This window comes from Daucus carota, chromosome 6 (assembly GCF_001625215.2).
Source record: "Daucus carota subsp. sativus chromosome 6, DH1 v3.0, whole genome shotgun sequence".
In the NCBI taxonomy this organism is placed as follows: Eukaryota; Viridiplantae; Streptophyta; class Magnoliopsida; order Apiales; family Apiaceae; genus Daucus; species Daucus carota.
In genome coordinates this window covers 30,085,980-30,101,152 of record NC_030386.2, presented here as the reverse complement: position 1 = coordinate 30,101,152, position 15,173 = coordinate 30,085,980, and the positions used below count along the sequence as shown (strand labels likewise).

The 15,173-nt window shown below is 36.4% G+C and overlaps 1 protein-coding gene across 2 annotated transcripts; it reads left to right on the top strand.

Annotated features, from left to right (window-relative positions):
• Positions 1-9,116: 9,116 nt before the first annotated feature.
• On the top strand, positions 9,117-9,934 carry LOC108226806 (uncharacterized). 2 transcript variants are annotated; one of them, XM_017401798.2, is made up of 3 exons: positions 9,117-9,286; positions 9,372-9,457; positions 9,560-9,934. In XM_017401798.2, the coding sequence occupies exons 1-3, from the start codon at positions 9,154-9,156 to the stop codon at positions 9,821-9,823; spliced, it is 483 nt and encodes a 160-aa protein (XP_017257287.2). In that variant the 5' UTR covers positions 9,117-9,153; the 3' UTR covers positions 9,824-9,934. The 2 variants fall into 2 exon arrangements, with proteins under 2 accessions (XP_017257287.2, XP_017257286.2); XM_017401797.2 differs by having other exon boundaries at positions 9,369-9,457.
• Positions 9,935-15,173: the final 5,239 nt, after the last annotated feature.

The window sequence follows — 15,173 nt, the reverse complement described above, 5'->3', positions numbered from 1 at the left end:
AAATCACTTAACTATTGATAGAGTCATACCAGATCTGATCTTCTTTAAACTCTTTAAATAGATTGGACTTTATAACAGCAAGAGTTGCATGTGTTGATAATCAAGGTTCATATCAGGAAAAGATTCGGAAGACAACCTGAAATATGTTAAGTTGTGTGTAGGAATAGATCTTATCCTGACTGGGATTTACAGAAACCGTAGAGAATGCAAGTTTACCTTTTCTGAACGGCAACACGTTTCGGTGATCACAATTGAGATAAAACTTGTAGGAGAAGCATTAAGGCTATTGTAGGTTCGTCTACGATGAAAAAATGTTTACAACATATGAATAACATCATAATACATCAGAAATTAGGTTTGAAACTTTAGACGTACTTGACGCACTCGGTTATTCGAGCACTTCCAATGAGAATGATAATAGGGCACTGAAAATTATGTTAACGCTGCTGAGAATCTAACTGCAAACTCATCCCAGAAAGTAACTTTGACAATTGTAGGGCACATCACGAAATAAAACATTGTGTTTACGTAGTTGTAAAAGGTAGGGAACAGGGCATGTTAGTATTGTAATAGTTGTGAGATGCCATGAAAACAAACCCTGCATCAGCTATTCGAAATTTGATCGGGTCTCAAATGCCATGTCTGTTTTTATTTTAGCAAGAGTTTTTTGTTTTTCCTAACTCCAATACATCTAATTTGGCAAAAGAAGTATAATCAAACGAGCTCACACATGCAGATATAGAGAAAGTTAATATTGAACTTACCAGCAAGATAAGTTTGTTTGTTTACCAATGATTTAGATCAGAACAGATCAAAGAAATCAAACATGCCTTCTCAATATTAACAGCTTTTTCGTCCAAAGGTGTATTTCGTTTGATTATCAAACACGATTGTGTATTTCATTCATTACACAGCGTAATTTGTCATCGCTGGTGTAATCACTTACTGTGAAATTCTCTATCAAGTATACCGTGCCCAAGTCCAGAATGGAGCAGCCATCACTTCAGTTCCAGGTACAAATGCGGGATTCGTACACGCTTGAAGAAGTTGCAGAACAATTAAAATTACTCCAGAAATGTAAATTTGGTAGGCTTAAAAGGAATTTAGGTGTCAAAACTTACTTTTACTAATCCCATAAAATTTTGCAAGCTTTTGAAGATGGGCCTTTGGTTTGGGTGAGAAACCTCTCCAAAATGAAGTATTCGCGCTTAACCGCCAGTCATACTTTCGCTCCTCAAATCTTTGAAACTACGATCGACTTTGTTTTTAGACATTTTTTTTGTAATAGTAGAGTGTGGTTGAGGATAATGGTGCTATTTTATACCATATAGATGGATGTCTTCTTTCCATGGGTAAGTTTTAAGTGTAATTAATGTCTTTCGGTTGTTAGGTTTTTGGTGCGGTTGAAAAAATTTTGAATGTGAGACAGTTTAAATACTGAGGCACAGGATACTGTTGTACTTAATAGTTGCCAACCTAGTGTCTCTATTACAAATGAAGAAATGTCCATATAAATGCTCAAATTTCCAATTTGATGATAATAGTATTAAAGCATCATAGTAACTGACATGTGGGATACAAAAAGTCATAAATTGGAGTGTAATTAATTGTAGCGACAAATTTTTCTTACAGTAGAGGCTGGCAAAATAACAAAGCTGGGAAGATGAATTGCAGGTCGGTGTTAACCAAAAATAAAGGTTGCATAATATAATAGAAGACATAAGAGAGCCAAAAGAAGGGCCATGACAAAAACATGATTCGTTCCTCTGTGAATTGTAAGCGATGAGATTCCGATTTTATCCTGCAATAAACAATAGAATAATGTTAGTTGTTGTGGTTTGTAAAAACAAAATGGCCTACATGAGTTCCAATGAGTATATATCAATTAATCATACGTACAATGTCTTTCTTCACTGGCCTTTCTTTTCTTAACATTTTCCTCAGTCTCAAATGGCACAGTTTCAGTTTGCTTACGTGGATCTGCTTGTTGGTGGACTTCTCAGTTGCTGGACTATCGGATGCACTGTTTAATGTCTCGGCCAAATTAGGTGGTTTGTTGGTTCCTGTTACATAATAAAACAATCACAGCTCTTAAATAGAGAACCATATATTACATTACGTTTTATAGCATAGAAAAATGTTGTAGTAGATTGATACCATGGAAATGGAATCTGGGCTGTAGATTTCGCAGGAACCACTTCAACAGGAACTGGTCTCCTAGCATTTCAGGAGGCTCTCAATTGCATGAGCGAGGTAAACATACATGAATTATGCCATTGTTTCCCCTATGATCATAACAATAAAGTCTTTCGTTTCGAAAGCTTTAGCAGTGGAGGAAAGATATTGAGTCTCCACCTTAAGAGTAGTATTGAAATTTAAAGTAAGGCAATGGTAAAAGGTTTAAATTTTGGGCAGAATGATGAAATAAACGCTTAAATACTTGTTATGCTTGTACTTACTTGAGGCGGTCATTTTCAATATCAAACATTTTGCCAGTGATTCGTTGAATCCTCTTCATCCGGAAAAACAATCCCAAGGTAGCCAGTAGAGTCGTTGCAGACGGTAGCCAATCGAATCTGTTCAAGACATGTCAAGAATAATTAGGAACTTTTATCGTATAGAATTGGTATGGAGAGATTTTGATCCTAACATGTACAAATTTAAAATACCGCTTACAGGAAAAGGATATTTCTTTTACAGGTGTCACATTTATACCTCCCTTCACAATCTTAAACCTCTTCATCACAGGATGTACAGACATTGTTCCATACCAATTTGTCTTCTCCTCCACTTTCTTCACACTAACTGGCATTTATACTTGTTTCTGCACAGCAGCAAGAAATGTAATACATACTTGGTTATTATATGAAGAAGTCAGGCTGTATGCAAGATTTGTTTGTTTTTTGGTTGACTGAAGAATACCTGAATGCATTAGCAGTAAACTTCGTTATCTCTGAAATTTGTAGATTTGTCATCTATCACTTCTTCGATGTCGCTCTTCAACGTTATAGATGTTGATGTTTAGTGGAAAAGCAGGCCATCAAACAAATAAATGACTGACAGTGGTAGTATACGAAAAAAAAGGCATGAGGATAGAAATGTGTTGGTAAATTTGGTTGTTCTAACCTTGTCTTCAAGAATTTTAACTGTAGTGGGCTGGATTTAGAAAAATCCTGGTGGCTGGATGTTTTCAGACATTCATCCCTATTCATAAAGAAATCCGCACTAAAATAATTTATTTGAAACTCAATAAACAATATAAGGCTAAAACAGGACTGTGCGCGAGAAGTGTTCGTATTATGTAAGACATGCCATATAACAGAGGTTTACACTCGTGTTGATTCAAGTTCGCAACTTGCAATTATGATGGTAACTTGTGTCTTCAGCGTAGGTTTTCAATGGTTTTTCTCAAGTTGTCTCAGCAAGTTCATTGAAGAAAGTCACCCTCAACTCACACGATAACAGAATGAAGGATAAAAATTGTATGAGTTTTTTGAAGTTATTTCATGTGACTTTAATCATTGTCAGGGCTCAACATGTATGAAAATCAATACCTCCCATCAGTAATGACAATCGGATGTGCGATCTAGTGTTTGTCCATCTTTTAGTATACACTTCCAACACATTTGTGGTTGTTATCACACCACCACATCTATAAAAACAAATTTAGTATCAATTTCAAGAATCTATGAACAATACATAAATTAGAAATGTAGCGGTTAGGTTCGTTGACCTATCAAACGTTCCATCAGGTGACAAATCGATAAGCATCTTCAGATCATAGAAATCAAAAGCATAGTGGGAAAAAGGTGGCACTTTGTATGTTTTCTCTTTCAACCAATTTTGTTAGTTGTCAAAGTATATGTGTTTTCTCATTTCGAACTACCCTAGTCTTTTCGGGTCCTTCATACTTTGACATGAATTAGATATACGATAATGTTGCCTGCCTTCATTAAAAAGATCTCTTGAAAAATCAGATCTGTGGGCATTCAAAAAAGCATGAATCGAGTACTCGACAGGCAAAACATAAGTTTATAGCGTAGATACAATAGGAATGACACATAAAGAGGGTATAATAATATTGTAATTCTGTTGTTACCGAATCATCCATTTAACATGACATTCATCCTTGAAATTCATTAGTTTACGATTAATCCCCTCCCAGATGGACTGAGCTCGATCGCGTATGGTCCATCAGTTTGTCTGTGGTGAAGATTCTCAGCTTCTGGAATTTGTTAAACATCACTTGAGGTCCTAGATCTGAAATGTAAATAAATATGAGTAATGTAGATTATTACAGTGGTGAGTTACAGCTGCTATAAGTTCTACAGGTTGTAGTCTTTGAAAGAGATGTGCGACTTGGTTGGATCTCAGATCTGTAGGGGTAGTGAAGAATGAAAGACTAATAGATGTGTAATAACTGAGGGGGGGTCTTTATGGATGTTGGGGAAGATGAAGAGGTAAAGGTTGTAAAGTAGTAAGAAAGATATAAGATTTTAATAATCTAAAACCGAGAACAACTAGCTTTGGATGAAAGAAGTAGCACATGTCAAAAATGAGTACTGAATGTACATGTCCTGCATTAAAAGGAGTGTGGGGCATGTTTATGTGTCATTGCTTTCCATAGTAGGAAGTTTTACGGGAAGAATACGACTGTATGTATGAATGTACTTATCCGCCCATGTTTTTAAATTTGACAGAGACATTTCGAATAAAAATTTGACAGAAAAATTTCAAGTAACATTAGGGGGAAGAAGTTATCCTAACACTGGATCGTGTCGGTGGTGCCGGTTGTTGTAGGAGGAATTCCGACTCCTTATTTGGTAGACAAAGACGTGTTCCTGGGACTCACAATCCTCGGGAACAGAATTTGGGACAGGGTGAGTCATCTTTACATTTTAGATAAGAGATAAACAACAACTAACACCAACAAACAATTAACGCTTAGAAATTAATAGGGCATTGTCTAATAACTTGTCTTGGTTGGTCTAAATAAATAATGTCGTAACATTCAATACTTAGGATAGAAAATTAAGTTGGCAAAGAAAGCTTAGATTACAGCTTTAGGGAAGATGTAGAAACTTCTTGGTAGACTACATTTCTGGGACATTAGTTGGAACACCCATGATCAGAATCAGGAACATCTTCAAACCTTCAGGTAGGTAACCCGACCTTACAGCCACGTACATTTGTCCGTGTTAAAAACTGACTTCGGAAGATAAAGACGCACTCTTTGTAGAGACTGGCCTTGAGGCTTTTGTTGATCGGTCATGGAATAACAAATTTGGCAGCGGCATTTGCGTGCGAATCAGCGGGAATGGGAGCTTGGTTTTCGGTTGAAAGATGCCATCCTTGGAATAAATGTTTCGTACTGCAAATGCTCCCATATTACCTCACACTGAACACAATGCTCAGGCCCTTTGTGATCATCATTCTGTCCCGTTCACAGTCCAAGAGTCGGGTTTAAGTTTCGCATTAACATAAACGCCACGCCAACCGTTAAGTTTCAGTTCAGGATGCGGAAGACTGGAATATTGTATGAGTTGAGATATTCAGGGGGAATGCAAAACTAAGATCAGAATCGCTGCCCCAAATCCGCCGCGCTGTCAACACTATAGTAAGAAGCTGAGCTCCCGAATTGTCTACAACAATATTGGAATTCAAGTGAGGCAACAGTGGACATTGGTCGGCGTCAATATTGCTCTCTCACTAAGATAAGCAGGGATTTTGAAAGTTGGTGGTAAAACTGGGATAAACGTCCACTAAAATCAATTTTTACAGAGTTTTTCAGGTGTTCTGGATCAACAAAAATCTGCTGGAATCAGATTGAATCTTCAGCAACAACACTTAATTCATCAGTTGGAGGAGAGAACTTGCCATCACCGATTTTGAAGTACCCATTCAGGCAAACTTGCGTAAATTCCCCTTTGTCCTCCAGCATTCTGTCCTTGGTAGTCGCATGTTTTTGCTTTAGATGAAAATGATTGCATACTTTTCCATATTCTTGACCGAGTTATGCATGAAGCCAAAATGTCAGAGACCTCCCATGTTGATGACTGGCAATATCAGCCGAAAATCTCCACAGAGTAGAACGGTGATACCTCCAACGAGCTTGTTGAAATTGTCCGATTAAGAGTTTTCATTATGTCTCTCAGTGATCGGTCTAAGACATTCAAATGCGTACCTGTGTTGGCATGGGAGCCTCGTCCCATAAATCAGACTCGTGCACTTTAGTAGATTAGCAATATCCGATTCAGATTTATTGCACATGAGGATATGCAGCCAATAAGTGGGATTAAACGGGAGTGGGCTGTCCTCCTCCAGGCATTAAGGTAGCTGCGATACCCGAGGAAGCCACTGGCAGAACAATCTTTCCCTGTGATCTCAACTTGTAAAATTAGAGTCTTCCAAAACATAGTCTTACCACAGCCGCCGCTCCCATAAACAAAGAAAACACCTCTTTGTTTTCAGTCACAGATTGAAAAAACGGCATCATAGACTGATAGTTTTCAGGTTGCAATTTTTGAAATGAAGTTTGAGAACTCTCTCTCCATTTCCCTATGTCGTAACATGGTTTCATCAACAATCAAATTGTTTGCATCAGTTTGAATATAAGCGCACTGGTGGCTGTGGCAATTGGCTGAATTGGCGTCAAACATTTCCAATCGTTCTTAGGATCTGGTCGATTTCTAGAAAAATACAAAAGATCATTTAAGTTTGAAACAGAGTTAAGAAAATAATTTAAATGGCAGGACTAATCAGGATGAATAGTAGAAAACTTTTGATGAGGCTCCAAAAATATACCTGCGAATGCATAAAATTTGTAGTTGCTTGGTCCTGAAATTAGTGGTTGGTATGGACCAGATTGCTGTCTCTTACGAAGATGAATATCATCGACCATGTGTTTCCAGTGCCGGTTTCCACAAACTCCTAGGTCAGTCCCTTGACGTGGATCATGATTAGGAACAAAAGCTCTCTTATTTGAGGAGGAATCCACAACTTGGCACCTCATCCTTCTTCGGCCCATGCAGTTGTCATCGTCAAGCAAGCCCGTTTTCTACACGCATCTTTAAAGTGTTGTAACCACACCCATGTACAGTGTGTTAAGAGGCATTGAAAGAAGGTTGGACCTCTAACCTGGTCAGTACACCTGAGATACCAAATCTCTCCAGAATTATGATTTGTATACAACAAACGTACGATTTGCTGGGCTCTCTTCCGCCTGCCGACATAGAGCAGTTTCATTCCACACATAATGTTGTGGATCTCGCATAAGTGTTATTTCCCTAGCAGATGATATCGTGTTTAGTTTGAAGAAAGCCTCAAGTTGATGAGTTTCCATTTTTCACGCTGCACAACTGTTGGCAGATTCTCATCTTCCTTAAAGTGCTTTTTTTATTGCCTGGTAATGATGAGAGGCTATGGACAAAAAACCCAACGGAGCGATAATGTATATCCAAATCCCAAAATTCTATACGCAGCCGCAAATCCACAGATGTAGCTCCCGTCAAAGTAAGAATTGAACTCATCGAGAGGCTTGGAGTCTCATGTCTTGCTTCTTCTTGTTGACAATTCGACAGTAGCAGGGGGGGGGGGGGGGGGGGGGGGGGGGGGGGGGGGGGGGGGGGGGGGACGATCAGGTCGGTGAGGGCAGGGACGTGATAAGTACTTGAGAGTTTGTTTGTTGGTTGGGGGTTGCGTGCGTGGCAACAAATTTCAATGTTCATATACAATTGAATTTGACCAGGAGAGCACGGTTGTTAAGGCCACACAAATTGATATCAAATCCACATTGTTTCTTCCGGACAGTAATTTTAGTTCGCGCCTTTTGTAGACAGGAATCCGATTGGTCAAAAGTATGGTCTCCGGACAATACCTAAAATCAAATAGAGAATGTGGATTTTAGTCAGAAGCAAATTATGGGAAATTATGCATTAAAAAAAGAGTGATGGGATGTTTATTGAACAGCTTACTTCTTGAAAGTATTTGGTACACTTTTGAATCCTTCATACAGGAGGGAATTTTTCCTTTGGAAACCACAAGGGCCGGGGATACATAAATGATGAAACACTGCATAACCAACTGATCTTTTAATTGTGATCAGTATTTCAGCACTTACAAAACTATCAACATCAGCATTGAAGTTTTCCTCTTCGACGGCAGCGTCGACCATATGAGCATATGGAACGTGAGGTAGTCCACGTTTTGGAATTCGATGACATACAGAACGACAAATAATGATGAGAAAACAAAATTAATAGGAATATGGAAGTGGACAGTCATATGCAGTTGACTTAGAGGAGATAGCATACTTACTTGCATACATGTCCAAAATAATGTGTGTTTTTGATGTCCTCCAGCTATCTGATCCAACTTTCAAGTTTGAACACGGGCAATGACATCGGGGGAGTTCAACAGCCATGCACCCTGGATAGAGCTTCAATCATTTCCCTTTGATTTCAGCCCAAGCACTATTACATGTCCATAGTCCAAAAAAATGTCGCGGGTGACCAATATTACAGCGACAAATAGCAAGTGCATCCCTGGAAATTTTGTGGCATGTATCTCTTCGAACCAGAAAGCTAGCGGGCAAATGAACCTTTTCCACAGAAGAAGTATCGTGATGACCATCTCGTATCTCTTGTTGAATGTTTGCTGTATAATCTTACGGAGAGTGGGTCTGGTTTGTACAAACCACCAAGGCTTTTAAGTTTAATATGCCAGAATCTCCACCTCGATTAGTTAAATTATTATTTGTAGTCGCACTTAAAATTCCAGATGCCTTTTTAATGAAGTGAATCTTTATTGACCATTTCATTTTCAATGTAGTCACTCTTGGCGATGGAGGGTGGAGGTTTGTTTGGTTTAATTCTGGCAGACAAACAACTATAAATGAAATTGTAAGTTAGTATAGTTTTGATTGACAAATAGTTAATAATGAAGTTACAGATAAGTTAGTTTAGTAATCAGTTAATAAGTTGTTATATTTAGATAACTCCACTTTTGTTTTAACAGCAACCTCCAGAGGCATTCTTGGACCGTTGTGAATTTTCTTTCCGTGAACCTATGAATATGTTATTAGCAATGGGAGAAGTTTTGTTGTCGTATTGTCCTTCATCTAGGAAGTTCATAGGATTGGATTGTGTTTGTGAAATGTTAAAAAATACTGGAACCAAGGAAATTCATATGTTGCTGTTTAAGTATGATGTTGATTCTGTTATAACAATCTCGGCTTTTGACAAAGAACTTTGTGAGATTGTTTATCCTGGAACTCCACTTTCTATTGGTAAATATGTTTACTAATTAACATCTCCAGGAGAAATGCACCATTTCGTTGTGTTTCTGACTATTGTTACCTTTTTGTATAGTAGAAGCCGGTGGGGATCATCCATCAATAGGTTTCCAGTTTGAAATTCATGTTGAAGAAATACACATGTCTCCCGAATGTTACGTTGTTGTAAGTTGTCTTATTTTTTTTCAATGGTTATACATAGCTTTCGTTCAAGAAATGAAATTGCAGAAACTAAAATTTGTAAATGTTTTTTATGATATGTTGCAGTATATTTCTCCTCTATTTAAGAAGCTCTGCAGCATGTGGGACACCTTTCAATCTATATATGTGTATTCTGGAAATGGTTCTTGGAAGCTAGATATTTGCCGGAGGGATGACTATTATCGTTCTACAATAGAAGATGGATGGCAGCAGCTTAGAGATGGTTTGGCCTTGGAAGTAGGGGACATTTGTATTTTTGAATGTCCAGTTGATTCTCTTGATCGTTTTAATGTTCGAGTGTGTGAAGAAGCAGTAATCTGGGATCTTTAAGTTTAATGTTATTGTCCTCTGTTTAGGAAATTTTTATGTTGTCTTTTGCTGGATTGGCTTGACAATTTATTTGAATTAATGTTTGTAATGGTGGATGGTGCTTGATTAAATACTGATGTGTAATATGTCTGAAGTTGTGGTCTGAACAAATTTGCTATTTTTTAAGTTTTCTGTGCTCAGGTTTTACCAGTTAACATATTATATTTGAATGCACAGTCTTTTTCAGGACATCTGCTACAGTACTAAATTATGACATGTAGTATTTCTTTTAGAAGTTTTATGCTTAATCAATATAATTTACTGATAATGTATTCCTTGTATTTTTTAAGCAAAAAAATATAATAATAATATTGGAATGTCCATTTCACTTTTACTTGGTTCAATTTGTCTTCTCTTTTTTTTGTCAATACTGGATTTTACACTATCAGTTGGGCTGCCAATTCTTTGAAAAGGAGACCCACATTTTTTCAAATTTGTGGACGGGTAATAGCACATTAAAATGTACACTTATTTTGTAACTCCCGAAATTAAACCAACTACTAACTCCACCGCATTAAAGCTGTTTTTATTGAGGTTTATGTTGGTATTGTAAAAGGTACACATTTTCTACTTTGTGTTTCAAGAATAAGGCATAGTCAGAGCATCCCTCACAAAACTGATCTTCTGAAGGTAATGAGAATCGTTAAGCTTATGGTTGCCTCAGTTGAAATTTGTATTCATTACCCAGTTTTTAATTGCATGCAATAATAATCTTCTCTTTTAAAGATTATGTTTTGATTTTGAAAACCCTTTTAATGATTCTTACATATTGTTCATAATCTTTCTCTGATTTGCTTTTGTAAAATAGTGTTGATAGTTTTTGCCCCGATAATATTGATTGCATGTAACAGACTAATATTGCTTACAGATTAGTAAGCTGAAAATGGAATGCACAGGGTTTGTGGCGCATAAGTTTATTAAAGCTTTGAGCCGCAAGGACATTTGTTCAGATGTGATGGTATTCTGTCTAGTAACTTCCATTTTTAAAAAAAATTTTATGCTTAGTAAGTTTGATTAAATTCTCGTTTGATTTTGTTGCAGAAACTTCCCTTTGATTTCCAGCAAAAGTATGCAAACATGCTCCCTCAGGAGTTTGGTTTGAATCTGAGAACCGGATACCGTCTCCCCGTTCATTTTGATAAGATAACAGGAATAATGATGGGAATGTCCACATTTTATAGCGATTTTGGATTCAAGGGCGGGGAAGTGCTGGTTTTTGAGTATTATGGACAGTCAGATATGAATGTCTATGTTTTAGGGCTTCACTCTTGTGAAATTGATTATCCAATGATCACTCATCTTTCGCAGTGTGGAAATCCTCTGAAGCGTAAGGCTCTTTATTTTCTGTCAAAAGCAAAAGGTATCTTTTTCTCTGGAAACTGATTTTTATTGTCATATTCAGCAAAGATCCGAGATGGTGGTTGGAAGTTTGTGCATTTCATTAACAATCTTGACCAACCTTCAAATGAAATTGTATGTTGTGACGGCATTCGTTATCTATGCTTTCATCATGATTCTACATGATTGTTACAGTGCAAAGTAATACATTTGTTTCCATTTTTTGGACAGTCCGTACCTCCCAAGTTTGTGGAAATTGTTGGTGGGAATATTTCCAGTTCCTGCACTTCATTTAATATGGGAAATCATTTGAAGGTCGCCTTTTGTGTGAAATCTAATAAGCTATCAGGTTTGATTGGTATGTGCAAACTGCTGGGGTGGATTCTTTGAATCGCTTTCATGTGTTGTTGTTCACATATGATGGTCACTTTAGCTTTCACATAGCTGCTTTTGATGAGAAATATGTTGAAGTCATATTCACTGGAACACCTGTATCTTCAGGTAGTATAAGTTTTCTCCTTTATATTTTGTATAACAGTTGGTTATTGTGTTGTTTGGAATATTAAGCTATTGATTTGATTTTAGGAGAATTATCTGATGATTCAAATGTTGCTGCTCGTTTTGTAAATCACAGTTCAAACCATTTCATATGCTGAAATATTGTCATGGAGTGGTAAGTAGATGTTTAATATACAATAGGCAGACTTCAGTATTATTCTTTGAAATAATATTAATTTAGTTTCTCAATTTGTTTAGGACATACAACTGCATTCAGGAGAGACATGGTATATGTTGGGGGGAAAACTGACTACATTAAATGTTTATGTTGGAGACCGATCATGGAGGCTCGAAATAAAACACAGAGCTGATTGCGAAACGTGCAACAATTAACAAAGGGTGGTTGCAGTTACGTGATGACTTACAGCTGATTGGTGGGGACAGATGCATCTCGAGTGCTGTAAGCTTTCGTATAAAGATTTCAGTCTTGTTGTTGAGAAAGGAGAGAATGATGTCTAAGCTAAATGTTTGGTTAAGTTGTCATCGTTGAAAGTTTTAAACTCTAAAAACTGAGATATGTTGTAGTTTTGGGTTGCTGTTTAACTCTAAATTTCATCTATGTAGGATATTATTGGATTGAATCTTGTAGTGATGAATGATATATTTATTCTGATATGCCGCAGGATAAAATGAATGCAATGATAAAGCCGAAAAAAATACTCAACAAAAGCAATAAAACTTATCAAGCACACAACAGAATTACATAACAATAATACTTGTAGTGTCTTCAAGTGCTCAATATTACTGTTCTACAGCATTAAAAATATTACTGGATTTAGGTTAAAACATAGTTTAATTAAGAACATTAGATAATAGCCAAGGCGGTGTTGTTGTGACCTTGTACTTCATTCTCTCTCTTCTTTGATGTGTAACTTATCCCAGATAGAGAATCAAATGGTAGCTTGATGCAGATGGCTGTTTAGAAAAATTAATTTAGAATAACTGGTGATAGATCAGTATTAAGAAGTACAATAGGATAATTTTTTAGAATTGAAACTTACTTGAGTTTGCATTTGTTCAATTGGATGTGGAGTACTTTCATCATCACTGTCAGTTTCAATTTAAATCCTTCCATTATGTCTTCGGCACTATAGATCGGGTAATCCTCAGTTATGTTTTCCTTCTTTATAAGCAACTTGATGGTGTAGTCCTGTTTTCCATGCTTTTCAGTATCACTGGTAGATTTTCCTTGCTTTGTCCCTGACATGGCAACAAATTTTTTGTTAAACATTTGTGTAGAATTGAACATAGTTGTACAACACGTGGGCATATCTTCACCTCATCAATTATGTGAAAACTGATTTTCCAATCACTGTACGCACTTCACGATCTTCAAGCATTATATCAATTGCACCAGTATCATCAGAAGCAAAAATACAAACTTGGAACCTGTATTATTTCATTAAAGTTGTTAATCACTATAATAAAAAGGAAGTGCTGATTGGTGATGGATTTACTTCTTATCTGGATATGAGCATTTCCTATCACAGAACTTGCACTGGTAGCTGTTCTCCAGAAGCTGTGTTTCTTATAGCAAGAAGTGCATACATTGACAAACCAGGAGCTAATATTTTGTATTTTTCTGATTTTAACCTGGCATAAAACCTCCTTCTGCATGATATTTTGAACTGATATTAGTTACTTTTTTTGACTTTAGAAGTACAAATCACTTAACATATTGATAGAGTCATACCAGAATCTGATCTTCTTTAAACTCTTTAATAGATTGACTTTATAAACATCAAGAGTTGCATTTGTTGAATAATCAAGGTTCATATCAGGAAAAGATTCGGAAGACAACCTGAAATATGTTAAGTGTGTGTAGGAATAGATCATTATCCTTGACTGGTGATTTACAGAAACCGTAGGAAATGCAAGTTACCTTTTCCTGAACTCAGCAACGTTTCGGTGATCACAATTGAGATAGAAACTTGTAGGAGAAGCATTAGCTATTGTAGGTTCGTCTACGTGAAAAAAATGTTTACAATATATGAATAAGCATCATAATACATCAGCAATTAGGTTTGAACTTTAGACTACTTGACCACTCGGTTATTCGAGCACTTCCAATGATAATGATAATAGGGCACTGAAAATTATGTTTCAACGCTGCTGAGAATCTAACTGCAAACTCATCCCAGAAAGTAACTTTGACAATTGTACTGCACATCACAGAAATAAAACATTGTGTTTACTTAGGTTGTAAAAGGTAGTGAACAATGCAGTTGTTAGTAATGTGTAATATTTGTGAGATGCATGAAAACAAACCTGCCATCAGCTATTCGAAATTTGATCTGGTCTTGCAAGATGCCATGTCTGTTTTTTATTTTAGCAAGAGGTTTTGGTTTTTCCATAACTCCAATAACATCTAATTTGGAAAGAAGTATGAATCAACAGAGCTCACAACATGCATAATAAGAGAAATGTAATAATTGAACTTACCAGCAAGATAAGTTTGTTGGTTTACCAATGATTTGAGATCAGACAGATCAAAGAAATCAAACACATGCTTCTCAATATTAACAGCTTTTTCTTCCAAAGGTGTGATTTTAGTTTGATTATCAAACACGATTTGTATTTCCTTCCTTACACATCGGAATTTGTCATCGCTGGTGTAATCACTTACTGTGAAATTCTCTATCAAGTATACCTTGCCCACTTCCAGAAGTTTAGCAAGCTCATCAGCTTCAGTTCCAGGTACAAATGCATGGATTCGTACACGCTTGAAGAAGTTGCAGAACAATTAAAATATACTCCAGAAATTTAAATTTGGTAGGCTTAAAAAGAATTTAGGTGTCAAAACTTACTTTACTATCCACAAGTAAAATGTTGAAGCTTTGAAAGATTGCTTGGTTTTTGAGAAACCTCTCCAGAAATGAAGTATTCTCGCTTGAACCTTCAGTCATACTTGCTCTTCCTCAAATCTTGAAACTATCGTACTTGTTTTAGACATTTTTTTTGTAATAGTAGAGTGTGGTTGAGGATAATGGTGCTATTTATATACAATATAGATGGGATGTCTTCTTTCCAATTGTAAGTTTAAGTTGTAATTAAATGTCTTCGTTTGTTAGGTTTGGTGCGGTTGAAAAAATTTTGAATGTGAGACAGTTAAATGACTGAGGCACAGGATACTGTTGTACTTAATAGTTGCCAACCTAGTGTCTCTATTACAATGAAGAAATGTCCATATAAATGCTCAAATTTCCAATTTGATGATAATAGTATTAAAGCACATAGTACTGACATGGTTTTGATACAACAATTCATAGAATTGGAGTGTATTAATTGTAGCGACAATATTTCTTACAGTAGAGGCTGGCAAAATAACATAAGCTGGGATATGAATTGCAGTTCTGTGTTCACCAAAAATAAAGGTTTGCATAATATATTAGAAGACATAAGAGGAGCCAAAGAA